The sequence below is a fragment of the Zonotrichia albicollis genome, chromosome 8, assembly GCF_047830755.1.
Source record: "Zonotrichia albicollis isolate bZonAlb1 chromosome 8, bZonAlb1.hap1, whole genome shotgun sequence".
Taxonomy (NCBI): domain Eukaryota; kingdom Metazoa; phylum Chordata; class Aves; order Passeriformes; family Passerellidae; genus Zonotrichia; species Zonotrichia albicollis.
Genome location: NC_133826.1, coordinates 14,430,922 through 14,458,397, shown reverse-complemented (window position 1 = coordinate 14,458,397; position 27,476 = coordinate 14,430,922). Strand labels below are relative to the sequence as shown.

The 27,476-nt window shown below is 41.9% G+C and overlaps 2 protein-coding genes across 3 annotated transcripts; one reads left to right on the top strand and one right to left on the bottom strand.

The window, feature by feature from the left end:
- The first annotated feature begins 984 nt into the window (after positions 1-984).
- On the top strand, positions 985-26,018 carry LOC102068609 (uricase). The gene is made up of 8 exons (XM_026790586.2): positions 985-1,056; positions 18,071-18,289; positions 19,035-19,151; positions 19,280-19,358; positions 22,458-22,644; positions 23,129-23,252; positions 23,583-23,666; positions 24,414-26,018. Exons 1-8 carry the CDS (start codon positions 1,042-1,044, stop codon positions 24,549-24,551), a joined length of 963 nt encoding a protein of 320 aa, XP_026646387.1. The 5' UTR covers positions 985-1,041; the 3' UTR covers positions 24,552-26,018.
- DNASE2B (deoxyribonuclease 2 beta) lies at positions 6,903-19,398 on the bottom strand. Of its 2 annotated transcripts, none has more exons than XM_026790584.2 (6): positions 16,628-16,875; positions 12,687-12,864; positions 11,379-11,460; positions 10,213-10,374; positions 8,523-8,720; positions 6,903-7,960 (listed from the first exon to the last, which is right to left on the bottom strand). In XM_026790584.2, the coding sequence occupies exons 1-6, from the start codon at positions 16,738-16,740 to the stop codon at positions 7,605-7,607; spliced, it is 1,089 nt and encodes a 362-aa protein (XP_026646385.1). In that variant the 5' UTR covers positions 16,741-16,875; the 3' UTR covers positions 6,903-7,604. The 2 variants fall into 2 exon arrangements, with proteins under 2 accessions (XP_026646385.1, XP_026646386.1); XM_026790585.2 differs by lacking the exon at positions 16,628-16,875 and adding an exon at positions 19,260-19,398 and having other exon boundaries at positions 6,904-7,960.
- Positions 26,019-27,476: the final 1,458 nt, after the last annotated feature.

The following is a 27,476-nucleotide window of genomic DNA, read 5'->3' as shown; positions in this document are numbered from 1 at the left end:
CATGTCATATTATGCATTCCCAGGAATGGAAGAAGCACTAGGAGTCATCCAAAGGAAGGACAGGAAAACTAATTCTGTTGTTAGCACATCTCTTCTTTGCATTTTTACTTGCTGTATGGTGTGAGTACCAAAACAAGACCTGCAGAGTTGCCCAGGAAAGAGTCCCCTCATCCTGGCTTTCCCTCATTCCCAGCATTTAGCAGGCCATGTGCACTTAAATATGTTCTTAGTCTTCAGGGGAGATCTTAAATCTTCCTAGAGAAGAAACTATTCTTTATATCCACACCACTCGTCTTCCTCAGTTCAAACAACACAAATCAGGACTGAGGAGATAGAGCTTTCATTCTGCCAGAGATAGGCTTTGAAAGAATATCTTAAGCTACTGAGACATAAAAAAACGTACCAATAAAGGTGGAGATGTCACTTCATCCTGATTTGGGCACTGAAAGTACAGCCATGAGCAAAGAGAGACAGGAGCTTCACCTGTGCCAAGCTCATGGGCCTCAGGGAGGTTCTTCTGTCAAGGAATGAGCTCTCTGAGGTCTGTCCTAACAACACCTGCCAGTGCCAGGGACAAGGTCACAGCCAGGCCAAGGTCATGCAGTCCTGCTGGGGACATTTTCATGGTGTCAGGACTACCCCACCACCCTCAAACACAGCTTGTGTCAGAGACTATGGAAGGTTCCGATTTTACCCTTCAGGTTGTATGGGTGATTCCCATGTCTTTGAAGTTCTGTTCCCACTGAAGATGAAGGCAAATTCCTGCTGATATTAATGGGGCTAGGATGTGTCCTTGTCTCTGTTTCTTGCTGTTGTTTCCTTTGTTGCAGTAGACCTATTCCTTTATTAAAGTTTTTGCCTGGGGGAAAAAGCAAAGCCACGTTGCTAAATAAATTATGAAATATTTACATTTGTGAAGCCAACCCCTTATGCCTAGCTCCTCCTCTGATATTAAGCTGACACTTTTTATAGAGCTTCAGCTTCTATGCTGCCATTATTCCTCTGTGGGATCCGAGACCAGGAGGTGACAAAACAGCCACCATGAGCCAAGTGACAGTAAGTAATACCCAGGAATGATTGCTGATTTTGACTCAGTGCAGTAAGAAACTACTATAGTAGACCAGTGGTGGTTTGTTTAGTGCAGGAGAGCAAAGTAGGATCAGAGATGAAACTGAAAAAACCATAAAACTGGGGGAGGTTTCTAAACAAAGCTTGATTTTTAACCTGAGAATAAAAGGTCATATATTGTAAAAATACCCATAATAATACTGATCCCAGGAGCAAAGTCTTAAAGGCATCATTTTGCTACTCCCTATGTATATTCTTTTTACTTTCTTTTGTATTTGTATTTACCTCTTTTTGCCTGTGGTACTCTCAATGCTGCAAGAATGAATGCAGCTCACGTTAGTGTCACCAGCTGCAATGAAATTATCTGCAGTTACTCTTGTGAACATTTTGCATCTCTTGTTTTTATTGTATTTGTACATTGCCTTTATACCTTAATAGTAGCTTCCTTCTTTTAAAAAATGGTTTAGCATGTTGTTCAAATATGTATGGTTCAAACAGGTTAGCCTAGCTTACAAATTTCTCCCTCCTACTTTTACCTGTTTAATGCATTTGGCTTTACCTTACCCCACCTCTTGCAGGTTTGGAAACAGAGAGGTAATGACTTTCTGGGGTGTTGGTTTGCACTGTGGTTTTTTACCACTTGGCTAAGTCACTTCAGTTTATGCCTTTTGCTTTTATCTCTGTGATGTAGCCTGTGGAGAGTGAATCTGTAAAATGCTTAAGTGTTAGGTAACTACCATAGCAAATGAAACATCCTGTTAACTGGATTTTTGCACAGCTAACTCCAAAAGTTGCTCTGTCCCAACACACAAGGTCTCTGACTGCCTTGGTGTTGACCATTATAATGTTTCTTCTGCTCTTCCCTTGCTTCCCCCTTCTTGCTTGCCTCCAGTTGTTTTGTTCTCTCTTCTTCCTTTGTCCTGCAAACAATTTTTGCTGCCATTTCTCTGTCTATTCCCATCTTTTGGCAGGTTGGTGAGCAGCTGGGAATACAACTGCACAAATTGTCCCTATCTACTGTGAAGTGTTTCTTTCTTTGCAAAATGTTCTGCGCAAAATTTTCAGTTCCTTCATTCTCACCTTGACCTTCCTGAAAAAAATATTTGGAGTAGTTAGAAAGCAAGAGATTAAAATATGAGATTTTCCTTGCACAGTGCCTAGGAATAACAAGGTCAGGATGTGAAATGAAGCAGCTTTCAGAGCAGGGAAGAGTTTCTGAAATTGTGCTGAAGTGGAGGACAGTGGTGCTTACCATGTACCTACTTGTTAAAAAATACATTTTTAAACTGCGTTACAGCAAGAGAAATATTGATATTTGGCTGACAGAACATTAACCCAAAAAAGAACCCTGGAAAATGGCAGACACAAAAGTGCCCTGGAGCTAAATACTCTCACTCTTTAGAAAGTCAGCAAGCAACAAGAAGAAAACACTCAGTGACACAGCTTTTAGTGCTTTTGGCACGTTTTGGAATGTAATGGAGAAACCATGCAGTGCTATAATGTGCTAAATTTGTGGGCATTAATACATGTGAAGACAGATTTTTTGATTACTGTATTATGATGCACAACTCTCTGGCTAATTTGCATGCAACATTTCTATGATTAATAAATGAGGCAATGCTGGAAACTACTGTACTACAGTGAACCACTTGTAGCAATTGCCAGCACTCCAGCATGCAACATTAAATACTATGCTCTGCTTCTGTAAGCTTTGAATATTTGAACATCAGTTTGCAGTTCCCAGGCTGCAGAGTGATCAAAGGAGGGGAAGAATGTTCCTTACTTTTATCCCTCTTACAGAGAACCAGAATAGTCAGCAGATACCTTGTGTAGAAATGTCAAGCAAACACAAATAGAAAAAAATAAAATCGAAAGGACTTACTAAAATAACTTGAGTAAAAGTGCAACACAGCTCTTTATAAAAAGCAAGATATATTTTTCAAGTCCTAATGTTTTGTAGTTAACAGTTTTAGTAAAATGAACATAAATCATATTTGCATAGAATAGCATACTCTCAATACTGGGATAAATCATTTAAAGACCATGAAGATAAGCATACAATGGGTCTGCATTAAAAATTTCTTGTTGTCTGAATCCAAGATCTGAAAATACTACAACTAATTTCTTGGTTCAAACACCCCTTCTTTTACAGCATTCATGCCAAATTTGTGAGGATTATGTGAAAATTGAGAAGGTTAGATCTGTAATCTGGTATCTTCAGTCTAAATAAAAAAGTGTCAGATATGTGACACATATGGCTAACAACTCAGGGTGTCAGGATATCTATAATACATTGATATTGCTATCCTAGCTTGGAATTTCAGATCAGGCTCTCTGCCTTTTACTATGAAGAATTTTTTCCCTGCTACAAAGGGTTTTTTTCTGACACTAACAGAAATTTTTCTCAGTCTGACACAAATTTCTTCATCTCCATTCTCATTTTTTAATTCCTGTCTTTTTAAGAAACCTCTTGTGAAATTAAAGAGGTGCATCATATTCTTGCATCACTCCCTGAGCAGAGTTAGGCTTTGGCTTCCTGAGCTTTCAGATGACGCTGCCAGCACCACTCTGCCTCCTGAACATTTTACTGCAGGCATGGGCAGCTTACATCTTCTGAAGCAATGACTATATTAAGTACCCGGTGATGTATCCTTCCCAGAAACTGAAAATAAAGGTATAAAAGAAATCTGCACAATAATTTATGGGTGTTAACATATGGGTGTAAGTTTCCCTGTGGGTAATTATGTGGCTATGCTAATAATGCCAAGGATGCTTTGATACATTAAAAAAATTTCCCACAATGATGTTATTGAGCATTTCATTAGTCAGAAGTACGCCTGCAGACCCCTATGACAAGACAAAGCACCAGGCTGCATTAGCATGCCTTGAAGAAGGTTCCCAGCTCAGAAAAATTGCTCCCAAAGCTTCCTTTGACTTGCTGGCAGGCAGCTGGCATGGAGCCCCAGAGTCCTTGAGAAATCCTCCAATACATTGCTCATCACTCCCATCATGAGAGCTCAGGGTATGTTCAGTTGCTGTGGAGACACCAGAAGCAATTCCACCACAAAGGCTGTCCTCTGAAGTGGGCTCAGGCTGCCATGCCTCTGCCTGTTTTCCAGTATTGTCATTGCTCAGCAGGAATTAAACTTCACACAGTTTAAATTTTTAAACCTTCAAGGTTTTTTTTTCTATTTTTAGCTTTTCTTCAATGTCTAATCCTTTGACATCTTGCATTAACTTTGTATAAAACTGCACTGTTCAAACCACTGCCCTACTGACACACAATTACCAGCATTGGGGAAGGATCCTCAGGGATGCAGGGGTTTATAGAAGAGCCAGCCAGGTTTTCTGAGCAGTGTCAGGGAGGCAGAGTCCTGCCCTTGCTCTGGCTGTGGGGAGGGCAGGAGATGCCCTGGTGGGGGGTTGGATCTGGGGAAGCTGTGTCTGCATTTCCTGCACCCCGCCAGCGTGTCAGGCATGCTGGGACCGAGCCTCAGCTTGTGGAAATTTATAGCAAACAACCACCCCTACTGCTGTGTTTGTTACAAACTTGGCTGCGGTACAGTAATGTTTAGTGGATTAATAATGTTTGCTTTTGGCCTCTCCTACTCCCTCGGCAAACAATTTTCATGTATAATAAATGTTCTTATTTAGTCTAACTAGAACAGAGCCCAAGGGTCAGAATAGCCAAACCTGCATGCTGAGAAGAGACTCCAGGTTTCCACACCAGACAGCAGCTTTCTTCTCTCTCCAAGCCAGGGTCCAGTGTTTGGGCACTTCTGCAGAGTCAATTTTGCTGAGCAGATCTCCCTGAAACTGCAGAGGGACCATGCCATGTGTCCCCTTTGGCAGGAACCAGTCTGTCCAGTCAAAAGGGTTGCAGCGGGCAGCAGAGGCAGCACAGAATCACTGGGACAGGCAGATGTTTCTTGTGTGTTTGGCATCTTAAAATAGAACAGCATATTTTAAATTAAAAACCCTTATTAATATATATATATATATATAATAGGCAAAAAGTAAACATCTCACACAGGGCATGCTGTGAGGGTACGTGGCTTATGGTCTTGCATTTTTGAAGAAATTCCTAAGACTTTTAGAGTTACAAACCCTTTAAAAATCTATACTGTTTATTTTGTTGACTATTACTCTCTTCAGGGAAACAAAGAGTCTGGCCCTGTTTCATAACATGTAGCAGAAATACGCAGATATGCAAATACAGAAGTTACACAACGAAAGCAAAACCGAATTAAAGCTGTTTACAGTCAAAAAATGAGAACCAGATCTGCAGCCTTTTTATTGCTACATCACTGAAATGAGTGTGTGCACAGCCAGGCTGCTGAGGTGCTCATAGGGCTGAATGGTACAGCTGTTTCTCTGCATCTTCCCACTGCTCTTTTTGCCTCCTCAGTTATAACTAAAATGGAGGCAACCAGTCTTAGGTATAATGAAAGACAAATGTTTAAGTAGTCCTGTAAAACTTTATGACAGCTATTAATTGACCAAGTAATTAAGAACAGCAATCAGCACTTATTGCAAGTGATGCACTGGGGAGCAGAAGGCTGGCAACACTTTGTGACAACCAGTGGGACAGAGATTCTTGGCTATTGAACCCTGTGACCCAAGTGCTGTGGCTGAGTATTTGAAAATACTACAAGAAGTACAGGTTGTTACACAGATCCAGGACTCCCTGACACACATGGTGAGCTTGCCAGCACTGTCTCCAGCAGAGGATTCCTTGCCAGCCCTGTACACTGAAGTTGTGCTTACACAAAGCTGTGGGCAAGACACAAGAGCTCAGACAGGCAGGTTAGGTCAGTGTCTGCCATGAAAAGATAGGCAAGATAAATTAATTTTGTCTTGGCTTATCTGAGCAAAGCCCTACCATGCCAAGGCGCAGTGTTCTGTGGCACAGCAATTTTCGCTGCCACAAAAGGTGTGGCTTGACCACAGCCAGCAAAACAGGAAGTAAATATATAAAACAGTTTGACAGGCATCAAAGAAAGAACATTATCAAACAAATTATCTATCTAATGTTATTGGGTCATATGCATGGAAAATAAAATAAAAAAATTTCTTGCAGGATATCTAAGCAACAAAACTATTTTCACTGAGCCATGAGACTCAAGCTACGAGCTACCTTCAGTCCAGACTGGCTAATTAAGAAACCTATTCCTGTACAATTCCCTTCATTATACATCACATAGATTATTTCTAGCTCTTCAAGAAATATGCACAAGTGTTTTCTGAAATTAATTAGTTTGACACTTTTTACACTTCGTTGTTTGGCTGATTGTTCAGGGTGAAAAGGGAAAGAAATCTTTGGCAATCTCTTGTGGTTGTGGGGCATTTCTTCATACCTACTTCCGTGGAGGATCAGTAGTGGGGACTACAAACACAGCAAAACAGAAATATCAGTGGGACAGCCAGATCTTCAGACTGGAGTTTATATTAGCAATTCAGGAAAAGAAGAGACAGAAACATAGAAATATATTTAGGAACATATTAAACACAGATACACTTCTGAAATCTGAACACAAGAGTGTATTGGGAGTTTGCAAATCAGCTTTGTCTTTATAGCAAGACTATGCAAACTTCAGCTCCTAAGCCTGAGAGTAGAGATATTGAAAATTACAGCCATCTTTGTTGTAATGTGAAAATGTAGGTTAAATAACATCTTTCTTCAAATATATTCTTCTCTTTATAATTTTTCCTAATTGTCTTCATTTTTCCTTTGGCAGCCATAAAACATTTTAACCAACCACAAATAACTATACAGATGGGAAAGGGAGAATGCAAACAGACTATTGTTACTCCTTGTTTTGCTTATTCATATTTTGAACATGTTTATTTGTTTATAAAATTGCTGTACATTAATAGAAGCACTAGAAATATTTCCAAGCTATTGGTTACAGATAATTTGAAGATGATTTAAAGTTCATTAATTTTCTAAAAATGAATCATGTAAAAATGAGGCCTTCCTGTCCTCAGATCTACTCATCTCCCTGTCTGGGTCTAATTTTCTCAGCTCTTTTAGAGATTCAGCCCAAGCTGAGCAGAAATGCTGTGATTTATCTCAACAGTGCCAGAAATCCAGGGCAGTTCTGAAGTTCTTGGGGGTGCTTATCCCTTGCTACCTGGCAGTGCTGACAGCCCAGTTCAAGGGAGAGGTTTCTGTTGTCCCTCCCATCCCAGGCCCAGCCCCACTCCCAAGGTGCCCAGGGATGCCCGTCAGGGTGTGCACAGAGATGTGCTTTGGTGCAGCCCCGTGCAGCACTGTCCCTGCCATGCCATGCCATGCCATCCAGGCTGGTGACAGGAGCCAGGGAGCAGAGCAGGGCCCAGCACACACCCCCTGAGGGCCCCACAGCACAGGAAAGCAGCTGCCCTTCACCTGCTCCTACAGCTAGCAAGAGGGTGGCCTAGCATATCTGGAAACTCACAGGGCTGCTTTTCAGAGTGAAAATACAGTTCAGAGAGAGAGAGATTTCCTACACTTCCCATGTAACAAGGGCTGTGCTGGTTGGGAGGAATGTTTGTTAGAGGTCTCTGGGAGCAGAAGTGCAGCTTTCATAGTGGATTATCAAATGCCTGAAGGCTTTGTAGATCTGTTCATTCTGGGTACAGATGAACCCACCACTTCTCCAAGCTTGCTCAGCAGCACGGTTCAAGTCTCCAATGCATGTCCACTGATCTTTGTATTTCCTTGAAACAGCCCATTTGGAATGATCATTAATGGAATGGAAGGTGGAGTTCAAAGGCATCCCTATTATGTTTATGTTGTAGACGTGGTAGTCAAGAGAGCAATTTGAGTAAAGCTTTTCGCCAGAACGCTGCCAGGATTCAGCCAACAAATCAGTCTTCAGTTCCTGAGCCATCCAGGCCACATAGATATCTGTGGAATAACACAGGGTGTGGGCAATCAGTGTTTCATGTTCCTTCATTTAAGAACAGACTGAAAAGCATAATCTAAATTGTGCTAGTTTCATTGTAAAGCATGAAGTCGGACAGAGAGAATTTTGTCCACTCCCCTTATTTTGACCTTTTCAGAAGTTCATTTCTACTTTTTCTCCTTGTAGAAAACCTGTTACAAACAAACAGCACGAAAAAAGGGAACAGACAGAAAAATTGCAAGTCCTCTTCATAGCAAAATCTTCCAGATGATTCAATGATTCAATCCCCCTATTTCTTCTTCTTTATTACTGTTGAATAATGGAACATAATTTTCCTGAAAATCTGATTGTTCAATACTTTAGGATGGACCAGACAGCTTTTTGCTTTGTGAGGCTATGAGAACATTAGGATAGGACAGCACACCTTGACCTCTTACATTTATTGCTGAAGCTGAACTTCCTTTTTCTCCCTCAGAGAGAATATGAATTTTAAAAGAATTTATTAATTCATATTTTAAGAATTAATTAAGAATGTATTATATAGAGAGCAAAAGGTTCTCTTACCATCTATGAACAAGTGTGACTTTGCAAAGTGGAGAAAGGTTTCCCCCTGAGCTGACTGGAGCTTGGAGAGGCGGTGCAAGGGGGGTGAGGGCAGCCTGGACTTTGCACAGAGTTTCTGGAGATTTGGGAGATCAGCTTGGAAGCTGTCAGGGATGGAACAGCTGTAGATTCCTGGATTGTAACTCAACATCTGTTGGTCTGAGAAAAACCCACAAAAATGAACACATGCAGAATTAAAATGGGTTAAAGAAAAGCAATCAAGAGAGGAAAGTTCTGTCTTGGACAGAAAACCTAAATCCTTCTTAATCTTTCACAGCCCATCTCCTGGATGAGTTAAGTGTCAAAGTATCTTATTGTAGCAACTAAGAATTTGTGTATTGCTTTGTATTCTGACTGGCCCTGCAGCACAAAGACTGGCTGGGAGAGTACACTCAGGCTTTCCACTTACAGCCCATTATTGCTAGCAGAGCTGTTAACTGGTGGTTTTGATCACTGCCACTCCCACTCATGCCCATCTTGGAGCCTCTCTGCAGTCAGGAGCCCTCAGACATCATGGGTAAATCAAACCTGGCTGTATTTACAGGACTAGTCTCCAGCCAGTTACAGCTGCCAAGCCAAATGCAAACAGAGGAGCTGCCAAAGGGTCGAGTTTGGTTTTAGGGAGAACAGAACTTGACTTTCAGCATCTGGATTGAATCTGTAGGAGAAATCTCTTTTTCTGTAGAAGTCCTTGCCATGGATAGCATAAACAGCTAGGGAACAAATGGGCTCATTAGGTGAGTTCATGGAATACCAGTCCATCAGAAACATTCCAAGTCTTTCTGGCTCAGGAAATCCCTGAACCACAGATTAGCAGAAGCTGGGAGGATGAGCATTAGCATATGCATCTCATTTTTTGTCCTCTTCTGCTAAACACATGCATAGATGTGTTTCCACAAACAGGAACCTGGGTTAGAGAGCTCTGAGGTGTGGCCAGGCTGGCAATTTGCACAGCATGTGCCGTTCATTAACTTGATTTGAGGTATGTAAGTGAGAGAAGAGGGGAAAAACAGTGTGAAAAGAGTTGAGGAACATGCCAACATGACTTCTTGTGCTGTCTTTCAACAGTCCCTTTTCAGGATTCCAGTACCAGTTATCACTGCCAGACTGTTCTCAATCTTGCAGCTGTATTTTGTTGGGTTTTTTTTTTTTTTGGGGGTTTTATATATTTAGCATTGGCAATTTTTGTGGCAAAGAAATACCTGGGAAAATTCTAGGTGGTATTTATTCCATACTTCGTATTTCTGATGAGTCAAGGCTACTCCAGCTCAAGCAGTGGTTGCCTTACATTTTAGAAGTGCAGATGACTGATGCTGACTGAGCTATTACTGTTAAAAGTGATTAATCATCCTACTTTGTATTTCCAAAGCATTTGTTTGCATGGGCTGAGTTTACTCTTGATATGCACTTGTGACTATTATTATCCTGATAGTCCCCACAGGGAGATGAAAACAGAGCAGAAGAGTGAATTTCCCACATTCACACAGGAAATCACTGGATAAACACAACTGAAGCCAAGAATGCTTTTTCCAGGCTCCACTTGGTTTCCCAATGTCACAAAAAAACCTCAAGAACAAGGAATTTTTGAGGGGAAACCTCAAGGAAAGCATTCAGAGAGGTGGTGGGACTTTCTTAGGGAAGCTTTTCATACCTATTTCTGTGAACTGATCATATTTGAAGGTTATACAGATGGCTGTCTGTCCAAAGGACTCCCCAGTAGATGGATATCCATAACCATCCTCAGGGCTGGGAGGGAACAGGGGCACACTGTGAATCACCCAGAAGCCTTGTGATTTATCCAAGAGCAGAAATCCTGTCAAAATAAAAGTTACTGCAAATGAATAAAGGAGGAAAAACCCCTGAGATTATAGAGTTGTGCCCTGCTTTGGTTTTGCTGCTGCAGATCCCACATTTCAATGTGTTAATGTCTACAGTAAGCTGTTCTAGAGTAGATTATTAGGCCATAGGAGACACTAATATTGAATTAAAATTGCATCAATTCTTTCCTGCATAACTCAAACTGTCATCATGTTTTATTTGAATAAAATCCTTTCACACCCCCATCCTCTGCTCAAATTTTGCCTTCAAGAGTTCTGACAATGGAAGGTCACAGGTTGTGACCCTCTCTCCATCGCTCATCTTTCTTTACTTCAAATGTTCACTGGACAAAGGGAAACACGTTCTGTCAACACTGTGGTTCTTTCCCAGACCAAAATGTCTCCCATGGGGAAGCAGGAGAGAGACAGGCTATGCTCCTCCCTTTCAGGGTGGATCATGCTCCTGAGCTGTGCCCATTGCTGCAGCCTGGAAATACAGCCCTGCAAAATATGCTCATTTCCACCTCAGGCTGGGCAAACCCCACCTGCTTCCTCAGGGGAACATTTAAACTCCACTCAAGTTTCTACTCATTTAAAGTCTCGATTTTCTGTAACTACATCCTACAGTGCTTCCATGATCTTGGCAGCAGTTTCTGGTCCCAGAAAGTGTGCAGAGGTTTCTGTTGAGGGAATGGTTCCCTTCACATCTTTTACTGCTTTGCCATCAGGCACAGGATGGTGCTCAAAGGATTTGTATTAGTTTCAACTCTTGAAACAAAGAGTCCATAAGCCCCAGGATCCTTCACACAGCACAGGCATAGCAAAACCAAAACAAGCTGCAGCGTAGGTAACGATACAAAAACCACACACCATGCAAATCACTCTTCAGTTTTGCTTTAGGCAGGAATTTTAGATATGCAGATAGGCAAACAGACAGACAAGCAGATGCTATCTGCAACTTTAGAAAGAAGAAAATAGTAGTTTGGGACTCTCCCTGTACCTTTGGTGTGTCCACATTTTGATCCTTTGGAGTCTGATTCAGGGATCTCATCGTTGTATATTGCATATGCAGTGGTGTTCCTCTGCAGGGAAACACACATTTCTGAAACATGACATTCAGTAAGAGAAAGGCACTTAAGCAAACATCTGCTGGGAACAGAAGAAAGAATTCAGGATTCCTCTGTGTGAACATCATGAGCCTAATCCTGCTCGCAGTTCAGCTAACACAGTCTCCACAGAGCTTACAGTACAATAAACCTGAAGACTCAGCAATAGGCCTCAGCTGACATGAAGTGGAAGCTCTCTCAATCGCTGCAGTTGCCTTTCCCAAGGGTTGAAAATGCTTGCTAAGCCAGTTTATGTGGGTTTAGTGGCCCCTTGCTTGCAAAGAACTTCCACTGTCTGTTTTTTGGGCCTCTCTTTGATTTAGCAATCAGATCTGGTAAAAAATATTTGCTGAATAAAAATAGACATGACAACTGTTGTTATTAAGGGCAAGAAATTAAAGCTTTTTTGCAAAAAATTTGCATACAGCCACACCTTATTTCCCCTGAATAGAGAACTTCAAAGGAGTTGGGACATGCTTCCCCTCCCAATGTACTTTGTAAACAGTTTATTACAGCTGCAGTAAGACCTGGGATTTGACAGTTTTCTGGACTGCCAATATTTGAGTGACTTTTGGGAGTCTCTTCTACATACAACTTAATTGCACCCTACCACAAACCCACAGGAGAAATGTGAGGACACACCCAGACTCCCAACAATACCACAAGATGGGGAAAAAATAATTATAGGGAAATCTTATGATATTTTACAGTCACTTCACACAAATGTACGTGAGGTGTCTGAGGGTGGGAGCAAAAAAAAGGTCACAGTCATTTCAGGAGGACAATGAAAACCCAGACTTGATTTGAGTCAGAGAATGAAACACATGCATATAGCAGGGCTTAGGACAAGTGTCTGTAACAATTACCACTGACCTTGGTCAGATATTGCTTCAGATATTGCTCAACATGAATTGTCAATTCATGTTGGCATGAAAAGAAGCCAAAGGGAGAATGCATGAACACTCTTTTTTGTATGGACAATAACTATATTAAAAGCTTAATGAGAAATTAGAAGTTTGAGGATTATCCCTAATTGTAGCCAAAACTGCAAATAATCTGTCCAGCTGTCGAGGTGCTCCTCCCCTATGTGTTTTAGCAGATCCATTGGTCAGGCCTGGCTTTATATGCTTATTTTGGCTGCTTTCATGTCATCTGCACAAAATATCGAGTAACCACACTAACAAAAACAAAATGTCACTTGCCTTGGATTCGTATGTCTCATAGAGCTGCTGCAGTGTTTGTCCCAGAGCACCCTGGCTCATGTTGATGAGGTGTTTACCAAGCTGCCACTGTGGAGTCAGAGCATCCATGTACAGGTATTCCAGACCCAGCAGGGGAATCTGTCCTTTGGCATGCTTTGGCAGCTTGTAAAGAGCAAACCTGCAACAGTGAAGAGCAATTGGTTTTTCACCACCACGCTGCTGGAATGTGTAAATGAGCACCTCCTTCCCTGAGGAAAAGGAGGGTGAATCCAGGGATGCCTGGGCTGGAGGGGGAGCAGAGGGGGAGCTCAGCCTCAAAGCAATGACCCAGGGACCAGCTGCAGTTTGGCAGCACAGTCCCTGCTGCAGACAAATTTGTGCTGCTTCTTAGCAAGCAAGGGAGGCTGACTCAGCACCAAACTCCTGTTGCTGTGGCCAGACTGCTGAACAATCTGAGGTAGCCTTGGCTGAGTCCATGAAATCCCTATTGCTCCTGGTTCTGGTAAAGGTCCCAAACCCAGTCTAACATTCTCCCATGTCAAACAATTTCTATATTATGTAAATATGGCTTTATATTAAATAGATAAAAGGTATTGGAATAAAAAGTGCATGATATAATGTTTATATGTATCACAATCACAAAATAGGTACAAAGCAAAGTGATAAAGTGTAGTTCCAATCATACTTCCCATAATAGACTTGCACTCCGATGAACTGTTGCAGACTGGAAATTTTCAAACCATTAGCCAGGAATACAAATCTCTTCAAAATTGTAAAGTACTCAATATTGTCAGTAAACAGAGTAAATGGCTCAGTTCATACTAAGGTTCCTGATAAAGTAAACAAGTTTTCCCAGTGCACAAGTCCATGGGATTAATCACAATGTAATTAACTCAGCCACTTTCTCTGAGGGCTGTAATTGAGTAATTTGCTATTAATGTCAACAGTAAGGACTGAGTGGCATTATTTTCAATCTGTTTAACAAAAATGCAGCCTGTACTTAACCCCTCAAGTATATGAGGAGGAGAAAACCTTGCCCAGTTGATTTAGAGGCTCAAGTTGGTCACAAAAGACATCTCCAAATACAGGTAAGAAGTGACAGGAAAACATCTTGCTAGAGAAGAACATTTAATCCACAGGCAGAAGAAAAACACACACCAGTGGTGGTCCTGGTAATCTACCTGCATTGCCACTGACTGAATGATCTCCTCAAAGTATCTCAGGAGAAATAACTTCTGATGACAGATCACAGAGAAGAAAGTGATTTATATAACTAGGCTGGGGAGAGTGGTCTGTGCCTCCACATGCACCAGGAGTCACAACAATCCCTTTATTTGAAATAAAGATTTGGAATGAAGACTCGGAAAGGAGAGGAATAGCAGTAGTTACAGTAGTAAGAGCTGATCCAGGAATTAGTAGATGAAGCCTTTCCAAACTACTCTGACACCTACTGAAAGGTTTATGCTCTGGAAGTGTTTACAGCCTTGCATCTGACAAACCCACCTTGGCAGACATGCTTATGAAATGCTAGTCATTGAGCTATCAGGAAATTGCCTGCCAATTCCCAGTGGATACATGTTTTGGCTCTTCCCAGAAAGCCAGCTCAGTGTATTACCAATTAAAGTTGTATAAAATTTTTAGTGCTATTCGTGCACAGGAAATTTCTCAAGAACTTAGGCATTGGTGGGAGCAGAGTAAAAGTTATTTTCCTGAGAACCAAGAAAGAGCAAATCCGCTTAGACCGGATTAGCATTGTCACATTGTTTTCTTGGGACTGAACACAACTTACAAACAAGAATCACATCTTTACTTCTTCCCTTCCTCCCCACCCCACCAAAGAAGCCCAAACAAACAATGTGCATGGCGGCTTCAGTCCTTGACTCAGCATTTCTCAGAAAGTATAGTTCTGGCTTTTATCTGCAGGGAAGGCTTCCCACAGAAAGCAGTGAGTTTAGATGAATAAAGGGAAGTCTCTGCCCTGCTCACACAGCCGGTCCTGCGAGGATTGTGGGATGAGATCCCCCATGTGCTCCGGCAGCCGCTGCGGGAGGGCAGCGAGGATTGCGGGATGAGATCCCGAGTGCAGGGAAAACACAGGAGCGATTCCTGCCCGCCCAGCGCTGCGTGCGGGGAGGAGCTGCCAGCCCAGCTGGGGAGCACAGATGGGATCCGGTCAGATACAGCAAGTGATCCCTGTGGTGCAGCGGCAAATGAAAGGGTGTGTGAGCACTGAGGAGTTGTGGAATACTGCAGGATGAAACCACTGCATAGCAGGAACTCACACAAACCTGCTGCTAACTGAAAATAACGCAGTGTTGTTTGTTTAAAAGGACATTGACATATTTTGTTTGAGAGGAGGCTTTTCTCAGCAGTTTCAGTTCTGCTTCTCCTGTCAGCTTCATAGCAACCAAATCCAGAATCCAAAGGCTGGCTCTTTCTAGTAAAGCAGAATTACCCCAGCTGACAGGCAAGTTTCTCTTCTTTTGATCAGGGCATATTGAAAAGGTAACCCCCCTGTCCTAGCTGCTAAATTTGTGAAAGGGAACATGGATTTGCCTCTGCAGACCCCCAGGTTCCCTCCTGGAACAGGCCCCACGACACTGGCATTGACATTGAGGCACAGGTGAATTACTCCTAGCCCCTTTAAAGAATTTCTCAGAAAATTTTAATACAAAAATTGTCTTCATCTAAGAAATTGACTGTTTGTGTATATATTGGTCTGTAGTTTTTGTTTGTTTGGGTTTTTGTGTTCATTTGTTTTTCATTAAAAACTTCATTCTACAAGGAATAAATCCAGTTTAGGGAGAAATCAAATATCTCATACCTTTTAGTTCCTGGGTAGCTGCACCAACTAAGAGTCTGATTCCTGAAAAAATTACATTATCCAGAAGTGCCTTGGCAAAGGTGACAAGTCACAGGGATGGATTAGACCCTCATACATTTGATGCTATGCCAACAGAGAGCAAAGCCAGCCCTGTGCTCCTGCCTGTGGTGCAGGACCGCCTGCCTTCCCTGCAGTTAGCTCTGTGTGCAAGGAAAGGGATGGGCCTACTTCTTTAGCACTGGTATCCAAACTAATTGTTGTTCACAAGAAAAACATTTTTCTTTTGATATTTATCTTCAGGAAGCTCTTCTTAAAGAGCCCTCATTTCACTTTTAAAATCTGAGCTGGATATTATGCAATTTTACTTTGCATCTTTTCATCTTGAAAAGCTCATTAATCCAATTAATCACGTAACGCCCGAAGTTGGGCTCGCAGCTGGCACTGGGAAGGCACCGGCGGTGCCGTGACGGCAGCTCCGGGCAGGGAGCGATTCCTGCTCCAGACACGGGCACAGGAGCTCGGCCAGCCCAGGGCGGCCCAGCCTCCGCTGCCCTCGGTGCCCTCAGCAGGGGCCGAGAGCTCCGCTGCTGTCAGGGCCAGCCGAGGGACACCCGGGCGCCTTTCCCGCCCGGCGTTCCCGGGCCCGGCCGTGCTCCCGGGGCGGCCCAGCCTGCGCTGCCCCTCGGTGCCCTCAGCAGGGGCCAGAGCTCCGCTGCTGTCAGGGCCAGCCGAGGGACACATGGGCGCCTTTCCCGCCCGGCGTTCCCGGGCCCGGCCGTGCCCCCGGGGCGGCCGCTGGCGGGCGCAGCCCTGGCACCGCAACACAGGTTGTGCTCCCTTTGATCATGAGACATGAACGTCGTGTAAAACCGTGCTTATTTGTTCTGCAGTTAGTCATGATGCTGCACGGTGGTTGGTCGAGGGAAATGAAATCCGATTTCAGTGACTTATCCCAGGTTTTTCAAACGCAGCACTCCGCCACTACTCTCGTGCCAACAGCGCGGAACCAGCGATTGCCTTTGCATTGCTTCTCGGTGACCCAGCCACTTCCCGCAGTTTAATCTCAATGTATTTATTTACTCTCCCAGCGTTTCTCTCCAACACGGTATTTACTCACCAGTCCACTGTCTCCCCATCTTCATTCCTGCAGGAAATCCCAGCGGCCCACAGGGGCACGCAGGAGAGGAGTAAGAGCAGAGCAGGCTGGCACCAAGCAGATCCCGCCGGCATTTTGCTTTCCCGGCTGCGCAGGGTGAGCCCCGAGTGGCTCTGAAAGGAGAAGTTGCGCTGCCGGAGCCGTCAGCTCCTGCCCACGGAACGGGGAGCGCACCCCGCCTGGGAAACCGGGCTCCAGGGCAGGGCCGGCCACGGACAGCGGGGCAGGGGCTCCTGGGAGCCGCCGGAAACTGCTCCCGGCTTCTTTGGGCAACAGAATGACAGTGGACAAGCTATGTTTTTGACAAAAACCAGAAAAAAAGTATTTTGACTATTCAGAATATTCATGGTATTCTGCTTTAAATAAAGCTCCAGCCTGCAGATACCGAAACCCTTTTTGTTTTCCTTTCGGTTCTCCATGACTGACGTACAAATTTTTCACAACTATCTGAAAAACCCCTGGTGTTCAGACAAGCAAAACAACATCACTCCAGCTCACTGCTTCTCCGCCCAGCCCTTGCCCCGTGCCCGCAGAAAGGGCTCCCGGTGAGCGCCCGATGCCGGCTCCGGCGCTCGGCACCTCCAGTCCCCCTGGGGACTGAGCCCTTAGGGACCGAGCCGGAGAAACGCTCTGATCTCTGAACCAAATGAATTTACTTACAATTACCTAATGCTTTTTACGACTATTTTTAAAGTGCATTTAAGAACAAACATGTCTGAATGGAGCGATTTCACAGCTGATAATCTTTTAGCAACTCACACATAAAAAGCTTCAATTTATATTTTGGTGCGGAAAGTGTTCTTTCTCCATTCTCATTATGCCTACATGAAAAGGGGCCAATTTACATTAAAAGTTGATAAGGAGTATGGGATATTTCAGCCTCATGCAAAGTCTAGTGCAATGAGCTCTGGGTACTTTAGCACAACAGAAATCCTCACAACATTTGGAGAATTTTGTCATCTTGCTAGTACAGCCTGTCCAACACTGTAAGAGATGTGTAAATGGGGTGTGTTTGACAGAAGCAGGGTAAAACTTAATAACAGGGCTTAATGCAAACAAAACCAATGATCCCAGAGAAGGGACTCAGTGAAGGTCTATATAGGCAGGATTAATTCACACATGACAAATGAGAGATTAGTTCACTGTGACTCCTGTTCAATAATCTGTTCCTCAGAAAATTTTAGAATTTCATCACAGCTGCTACTAATACAATAATAGTCTCCTAAAGCATTTTTTCTTCTTGTCAGGACTCTGCAATTTATAATGAAAATACTCTCACTGTCATGGGTAACTACAAAAATAAAGGCCATAAGCACTGTTTATGTTTCACTGACATTGTTTCATGACTGCATAACTCAGGCTTCCACTGCATTTCTTTACTACTGCCACGTGTTTTCTTTGCAGATCAAGGACCTTGAAGTCCTCAACTGTGAATATGGCAAGAATACAATTAAGTTCCTTCGCCTTCATAAAGAAGGAAAAAAGCAGTTTGTTAAAGAAGTGGAAGTGTGTGCGCATCTCCGGCTGACTTCTCCTCAGGAGTACCTGGAAGGAAACAATTCTCTTGTGATACCTACAGACACCATAAAGAATATTGTTCTTGTGCTGGCCAAAAAAAATGGGGTATTTTTTTTATTTTTTAACTAGCCTTGCTGTTTCTTACAACTTCATTTGGAAGTATTTGTTATAATAACTTTTTATTTTCAATTTGTATATCATACCAGTACCAAAGTAATTTCCAGTGATTTTAGTTTTCCTCCTCCACTGCTTGTCCTGTGGATTCTTTCTTAGTTTTCCAAAGCCTTTCTTCTCAAGATATAGCACTGTGGATTTATCATATAAAAGCCATCTTTTTTTTTTAAACTTAATAGCCCATAATCCCGCATTATTCCTATACAGTATTTTTAAACAGAAGGTCTCAAAGTATGAGACGCCTCTTAAGTCTTCTGTGTTCTTCCTGCCATCAATTGCATGTATCATAATGACAATCTGTAGCACTATATTTCTCCATAATGGAATCCCATCTTACCCTGTAAAACTTAATAACGGTATCACCATATCAATCAGAATAATTGTGATAAATTATTATTTCAGCATTATATCCGCAAAGCATAACACTCCTGCAGCAGTTTCTCTCAGTCCAAGAACTGCAGCTCATTGTACCAGAATGGAAGATTTTTGATACAACTACAGTTGCTATTTGCAGCACACGCTGCAAGCTGGTCAAATGACTGGGAACAGTGAGCCAAGCTAGAAATAAGAGAAATGTGTTTTTAACCACACCGATTCTTATATACAACAACCAGAAAAATCTACTTTTGTACAGGAAGTTATTGCTTCTTTCTAATAATACTGTTTGCTGCCTTAGATCTCAAGTTTAGAACAATTTGCTATAGATATCTGCAATCACTTCATGACAACATTTTGCCAAGTGGCGTACGTCAAAGCCTACGTTCAAGAAGTACCATGGCAACGTCTGCATGAGGTATCTAAAATACTAATACATTCCATTTGTTTATGCTGTAGTCATTCCTCACTCTCTTAGCTCCTGTTTCCAAATTAACATAATAATATTTATGGCACTTTTACTTACATGTCTGCTCTAAATTGCAGGATGGCGTTCCCCACATCCACTCATTCATATGTGTTCCTGACGGGATCCGCTTTTGTGAAGCTGAGCAGTGCCGGAATGGTGAGAAAAGAACTGGCAGCATCCCCTACTTCTCTGTAAATATTTCTGCCAATGAGAGATGAAATGGCTTTAGAGATAGCTATGGGTGTTACAGGGCTTAGGGCACAGCCAAACTGCTCCAGAGGTCTAAACCAAAGAAGATTTTTATAGTGTAATTTTGATGTTCTTGATCTCTGAGACATGGCTGAGGAGCTAACGTAGCTCACATTTGTATGTATATCCCAAACATGGAATGGTTACAACAGCACATCCAGCAGAACTGTTACATCCTGCCACAGGATTTAACAGCCTTCTGAGAACAGGCTGCTTCCTTTTCTACTTTATACTACAACCTGTGGTCTCCTATGATCTTACCTGATACCACACTGCTGCAGGCCAATTGCCTGCTTTGCAGTAATTTCCAAACTCCTGTCAGCATGCCCTGATTTTATTTCTAGGAAAGCAATTTCACTGCTGCAAGCCAGACTAGCTTGCACATTGTGAGCACTCAGGTCTACATGTGAACCATTTTTCACATGAAAGTACTTCAGAGTGTGCTTACTATTTTTGCACACCATGCATAAACAAAGCAGCATTTGGCTCGACCAAGAGTTTTGTGATACTTAAAAGACAAATTTTCAAGCTCAGCTGTCTGTCCATGAATTGGCATTCCAAAGGGAGTGTAAAAATTATCTCTACTTGCTGTAGTTTGCATCAAAAGCCCAAGTTCAGTCTCGCTGTGATGGTGTTTTGTTTAATGCATCTCCTGGATTACTGGGAACCGAGCTGAGGCCACTCTATCATTTTCACATCATGGCTTTAGAGGGCTTAGGTTTAGTTCAGTACCTGGCTATACTACATTAATGTAACTTAGAACTACTTGCCATCCTATCCAGAACCAGTGGCAAGACCAGTTTCACTTGCAGACAGGACACAAGTTTTGAAAGGTCCATCTGAGCATTGTTCCTGTGGTCCTGCTGAAAGAACACAGAAAGTCTCCAGTGCCTCTTGGCCTCATCTTTTTAATGTCTCTAGTATTAACTACTGCTGTACTTTTGGCAGCCTCAACATTATTGACTGTATTTTCTGGAAAATGTTAAAAAAGACACCTGAATTTAAAATAAAAAAGAAACAAACAAAAAAAGTCTATACATTTTTGAAAAGCTGTTGCTCTTAATATAGATTGTATTAAATTTTTCATAATCATGAAAATTTAACAAGCAATTCTGCAACTTCAGTTTCTACACAAACAGAAAGCTTTTATGGCTTACTGAAGAAACCACCTTTTCTTCTTAGACTTCCCTTCATGTAGCCCTTCAGTTGTTTCTTTAGAATTCCCTGCCTAGGTGAACAATACCCAAAGTGATGATTTTCAAATCACTTTTATTTTTCTTATAAGAGAATGTTCTCTATATTTAGCATCCTCCTATGCACCTATCAACCAGACACAGGAGTTCATTTCTCAGTTAATCCTATTGTTTAATGATTTTCTTATCATGAAGAAGAAAACCCTAGTGAAGTTTAATAGAATTATGTTTTGCCATTGTATCAGCTGATAAAAGGCTCACCGTTTTTTGGAAACTCAAAACACTGTAAGTAACTTAACTGAATCAAAATTTGTCAACTGAAGACAGCTCAAGCACAAAGCGCCCTGAAAGCACAGCACGAGCTGTTCACCTTGGAAACTCTCCCTTTGGAGCTAGTTTCAGGCTGATTGCTGTACAGTCAGCCAGCCTTTCAGTCAATCTTTTGTTGCAAGGAGCTCTTTCAAATAAGTTTAATTATTTGAATATAAGATAAATATTTCTCCAGGTTCACTGACAGTACCTGCACTACATTAATAACTGTGTGTCACAGTCTTATACCCAAGTGCTGAATTATTCAAGATCTGTAAAAACCCCAGAATATCCTGTCCAAGGTCAGTCTCTTTTTTAGATTTTTTTACAGTTTTAGTATATAACAGGGGGACATGGGCAAAATGATAGATACACCTCCTTAGACTAATTCAAAAACAATACTGCATGTAAACAAGAAAAGAAATATAGATAAGATACAGTGTCAGTAATATTCAGTCACAGAGCAGTTTAAAAACACTCAAACCTCTAAACAACCATGCAATATAGGAATGCCTACCATGGTGGAATTATTTCCGGTATAAACTCCTTCAAAGACATCATTTAAAGACAAAATTTGTGAATCCTCCAAATCCAAGGCAGGATTACTATGCACTTGACATATTCAAGGATGAATTTTGAACTAGCTAGTGTGAGCACCAAGAGCAGCACAAAACCAGCAGCTTGGACTTCAGACCTGACTATCTGCACAAGGCCCTGAATGAGCCTGCATGCCGTTAAGTTTCTCTTTTCTGAATAAGCTCTTTGGCAGCTCTGGTCAGTGAAATTTTCAGTTACCATCTTGGTGTGCTCTAAATAACTGACTGCTTGAAATTGAAATAGCTGCCGTTCAAAAGGTGTCAGCAGAAAAAGTTCACAACTGCTTGGTGTTTGGAAGACAAAGATCCACCCATGCAGCAGTGATCCTCGACAGCTTGTTTTATAAATAGTGGCTAAGAGCAAAGCCACTGTCAGTTTGAACCTGTGGGTGGCATCTGTATCAGTGCCAGTTCCTGCTCATTAGCTGAACTGCAGGGATTTGCACTGGCTCCTGGCTCTCATTTTCAGAGATGGAAAACTCCCAACAGGATGGGTATCTAAAGCAAATTACTGACTGAGGCTCTGTGTTTATACCGAGAATTTTTACATTCGTCTGTGTTCTTGGAAAAGGCACCATCACAGCACTGATAGCCTATTTCATTTCCCTTTAGAGCCATTCCTAAATTGACATCAGCATGAGCCAACCCAACATGTCCCAGTTGCAAGCAAGATAAAAAAGTCTATCCTCAATTCTCCTTAACTGCATATCACTTGATGGGATTCTCCATTTTCTAGACTGAGCCTGACTTCAGTAGTTTCTGTAATTTCTTACCTTTCTGCCAATATCAGTATGCAGAAAGTTATTGTCTGCTTTGTGGCTCTGGAGCTGTCAATGCAAGTATGCACCCAAAGATTTCTTTCTTTGTGTAAAAAGAAGCTCATATTTTCTTGTAATTTTTAATCACAGGTCCTCTAATTGTCTTTGCTGGAATTAAGGACCTGAAACTTATGAAGACAACACAGTCTGGATTTGAAGGCTTCTATAAGAATGAACACACCACACTTCCTGAAAGACATGACAGGATTCTGTGTGGAGAGTTCTTCTGCAAATGGTCATACGGCGAATGCAGGGATTTTGACTTTAACTGCATATGGTATATGTTATATCAAGTAATATTAATTTCCCAATCTACACTCACAAAGTTCCTCTATACAACACAGAAGGTGTAAGGGCCAGATCCACAGCTGCTGTGCACCAGCCACTCACAGCAATAAGCTCTTGTTATGAGGGGTGAGAGGCATCTCTTAGGGGTACTTCCCTCTCTAAGGGTACATCATTGGACAGGATTCAAATGAACAGTTCAGTGTACAGTACAGAAGACTCTAGGAAAATAAAATAACTATTTTGTTACATAGTTTTAACAAAACCTTTTTGTGAATTATATATCTGGCGGGGGTGGGGAGAGGAAACAGAATTTGGATGAAAGTACAACTTGTTCTTGCATAAAATCCCATGGGCTATATATTTGTCAGAAAAGACATGCAAAATATAAACAAAAAACAGCCCACAGCAGAGCATTACAGATCTAAGCAGAGACAGCTGATACAAGGTTTTGTAAGAACCTGTGTTACCTCTAGGAAAAAAATCCGTGAATGTATCCTTGAAGCCTTTGCTGGACCACCTGACTGTGGGGAATATTCACCCTCTTACCAGAAAACTGTCAACTGTATCCAGATGCTTGTCCTTTCCAGAGTGCCACAGGTATCTTCTTTCCTCCTAATGATGTTTTACTTCAACAATAGTGAATGTTAATTGCACCACTGAGAAGACCAACATGAGGCTGTTATTTCCTCTGTCAGGTCTAAGAGTGGAAACTCATCAGCTGGAAACACAATGGGGGAGAACATCACTCAGTTCTTGGCAGCACTTGAATAAAAGTGAAAGGTGTGCCACACATGTTCAGTAGATTGCATTTGATCAACTGTACTGAGGGGGTGGCATTGTTCTTTTGTACACAGAGTGAAAAGCCTGCCAGGCTGTTGACTGAAAAGGTGCCCTAATTCATTGTCTCATCCATTTTCATGGTTTCAGGTACAGGTCATAGAAGTGGTCTTGAACAACACCTTTTATAATGTTGTAGACATGAAGAATCTAGGCTTGACCAATGACAAAGAAGTAAGTAAATGCTTCAAATACAACTTGACTGCCCTCTTTAGAAATACTCAGCCTCAAAGCATAGCAGCAGTTCTACATAAAACAGAGTTAAAGTGAGCAAACTTTCTCCAAGCCCCAGTAAAAGCTCTACATTACCTCTAAAAGAGACTTAAACTGATTACAAAAGGAGGATAAATAATTGTCTTTTTGTGTTATTGATAAAACTGAAACGGCAAGTGGAATACTCTGGACATCAAAAGGATCTGTAACAGAGACTATCTCTGAAAAATTATTCCTGCTTTCTCCACTGAATTTGACTCTCAATTATAATGCCAACCTGTGCATTTTACCCAAGCAGAATGCATTGTGGCATCCCAGATTGGTCAAATAGTGGGTAAGGTACAAGCCTGGGATCAGGCAGAGAGCAAGAGGTAGGGGGTGAGATGTATTTGCTCCTCCCTCCACAGCCAGTGTAGCTGCCAGCTAGGTCCACCTGAAGGTCTGTCACATGAAAGAGAAAAATTGGGTATTCCATTGACATTGATGGTCTATAGACTGTTTATGCTCTAGTCTCCCTCTAAAGTCCTGTGGTTCTGCTACTGTGCTCTCGTATCCTTCCCCTCCTTCAGGTGGACATTATAGATCCACTCTATAATGTCAGCATCTACCACTGTTGTTCCAAAGAGGGAGAAAAGGTCTGGGCATGATTTTCTGCTGGTCTATCCCTGTCTCAAACATAACCTTTGTGTTTGTGCTCATCCCCTTCAGGTTTTGGTTCCAGTGGAAACTCCTTATGGCTCCTGTACTTGCACACTTGGCCGGAAGACGTTTTTTGAAGCACAAAGCCAAATGCTGAGAGATGAGAGGAGATGTCAGTTTGGACTGGCAGCTGCCCAGGGAAACTAAACCTCTTGGCTCTACTCAACCTTCCTGATAAACTTAACAGCATGGCTTTCCTATCAATGTTTACTCCTTATTGGCCTCTTCCATTGCTGACTGCTTTTCCCTCTATGAACTCCTGAACATGGGATTTATGAAGGACCCTCAGGAAATTGGAAATCAAAGTCTGTCCCTGACTTCCAGTGTGATTTGCAGACTGAAGTGCCCTAAGCTCTTTGGAAAATCCCAGCTGGAAACATTGGGTAATTTAATTTTTAAACTAGCTATTCCTAGACCTTTTAATGAAACAAATAATTTGATGTCTGTAACATGTTTTTGACATGTAAAATCAGGAAATCTCTATATTCTCTTTATTAATATTTCTTCAGTAAGTTGAATATACAGGCATAAGACCTGCTGTTTCATTGACATAACCTGTCATGACCCCTTCACACCACACTGATCTACAGAGCTGATGTTCTGACCGAGTGACTGAACAGGGAATCAGTCAGAATCAGGATTTCTTTAAGCAGAAGATGAGAAAGAAAAAAACAAACATCTCTCATATCTCCTTTGTGTTGTAATAGTTACAACTTTCTCTGCATGTAATCTGACTGCATGACTGCTGCTGCTACTCATCAGACTGTAGTTACTATAGTACTTTTACATTAATCACTGAGGTGATTTGAGGGTTTGGGCTATCTCTGTAGGTTTAATTAAATAGTTTTCTTTATTCTAATAATCTTATCATGACTTCTGAGCAGGTAGGAGTCAACCTACGTAGCCCTATTACATTTGGGAGGGGTAGGGAGAAAACTAGACAGACAGATAATGCATATTTTACTTTAGTTACCCCAGGTGAAAGCTTTGAACATCAGGATAAAACAATACAGTCAATTATTCTCGTCTCACAAACTGTGGCTACCACATTTGCAACAGGAATCATCCTGATCTTCCAACAGCTTCGAACTCTTTCACTCGTTTTCTCAGTGTCATTTTCACAGACTCCATGTGACAGAGTACAAAACAAGTGGGAATTGCCCAAAGTAAAAACTGCAGTTAAGTTGCCTTTGTGCCTCCTGAGTTTGCAGACATGCAGCACTGCTCTGGTACAATCATTAAATTCATAGGCACCAAAAATAGGGGAGATGTCCTGCTCTGTGTGATATTTTGAGGTGCTTTGAAAGATAGAAACTTGCCTTGATGAGCAGGGCATAAGAGATGCAAGAGAAGAACACTCCACCAGCCTGGCCTATGCCCTGAACAGCAAGCAGGAAAAATGACACCATGGAGTGAGGCTGTCCCAGCTGTGATGTCCTCTGGTCACCAGCCAATTCTGAAAGCTTTATTCACAACACTTCTAGCTTTTCCTGGGGATGTTCTTGCTTACCTTCTTAGATTGTGTTGTACTGTACTTGCGGGCTAATGTCTTGCTACTTCTGTCACTTCTAGGCACTTTTAATTTATTAATGTATCTTTTAAAGGCAAATAAAGAGCAACATCAAAAAACAAAGTAGCTTTTGACTATTTACTACCTATATATAAATGTGAACGCTTTAAGTAAAAGAACTATTTTAATTCATCAAATTTCACCTCACAAAGTGACCAGTCTTCTTCCAAATGACACTTCACTACCAGTAGATGAAAAAGAATCTTACTAAACATTTCAGGATTTGCCTCCCTCTGAAACAAAGCAGAGCTGCACAACCAACTTCCTTTCTACCTTATAAGAAATTTATTGCATTAGGCACAAGGTTTCTTTCATTACTTTTTGTGCTTCATTTGTGGCCCTGCAGGGTAGTGGTGGACTATGGTAGAATGAGGACACAAAGCAGTGAGCAGTTGTTTACTGAGCCAACAAACACACACACACACACACAGTCAGTGCAGTTTGTATAAACCTCCACAGACAGGCAGACATGGACTGTCTTTGGAGCATCTCAGTGCAGCTCCATCCAGCACTGCAAACCTGAGTCACTTACGTGGGCAGATTGCTTCTAAAGAAAGCACTCAGGCAATCGGAAGCAGCCCCAATTTCCCATATGGCAACAAGATTAGGGTAACAGTGGCATAAATCAGTCTTGAAAATGTGAGTTAGCCAGACTCACTTGATCTCACCAAATTCCCATTGGCTTCATTAGATTCAGCCTCCACGATGGACTTGCATTAATTTCATTCAGACAGATGTTTTTTCAGTTCCTGTCCTAAGGAGCTGCTCAAGTTGCTCACTGTGTTTTACTCAGAAGCAGCTGTGATGCTTTGCTGACGCCATCACACTTGATGACAATGAGCAGCAGCTAGCAGGTTGTAAAATTGCTGTTTAAAATACAACTTCTTGCTGATAACATGAACCTTGCTGGTCCTGGGCTACATCCCAGTATTCATAGGGGATGAAGTCTCCTACCAACAAACAGAGTATTTCAAGTGCACAAACACATTATCTTTTTAGTCCCTGATTCTTTCCCATCCTGTTTCTGTTCAATTCTGATAACTGCCCAGGACAGTCCAGCACAGCCTGCCTCAGCTGCTCACCATGCTCCATGCACAACCAATGTCACCCAGATAAAATGTACAAGCTAAACTCATCAGCCAGTACCTAAAACAGAGAACAGATGTCACTGTCAGGGTCAGGACAAGTCATCTGTCTTCCCTGACTGTATTATTCTATATATATTGTTACCTGCTTTCCAGTATACATTTAAACCTGCCAGTTTTTATTAACTATTACGGCTACTTTTGTTTCCTTCCTTAGAGTTGTCTTTTTCCTTTCCTAATTTAACCTTGTTTTTATCAAGAGTACATAATCTTGACTCTAAGTTAAGCTGAGCTACTTAAAGTGACCAAAAAACTGTTTCTGGCTAAAAATCTCAAAATAAATACTTCTGAATTTAGAATTACACTATTTTTATATATACAGCAGCCAACCATATCTGTCCTGGAAAGTGCACAGCT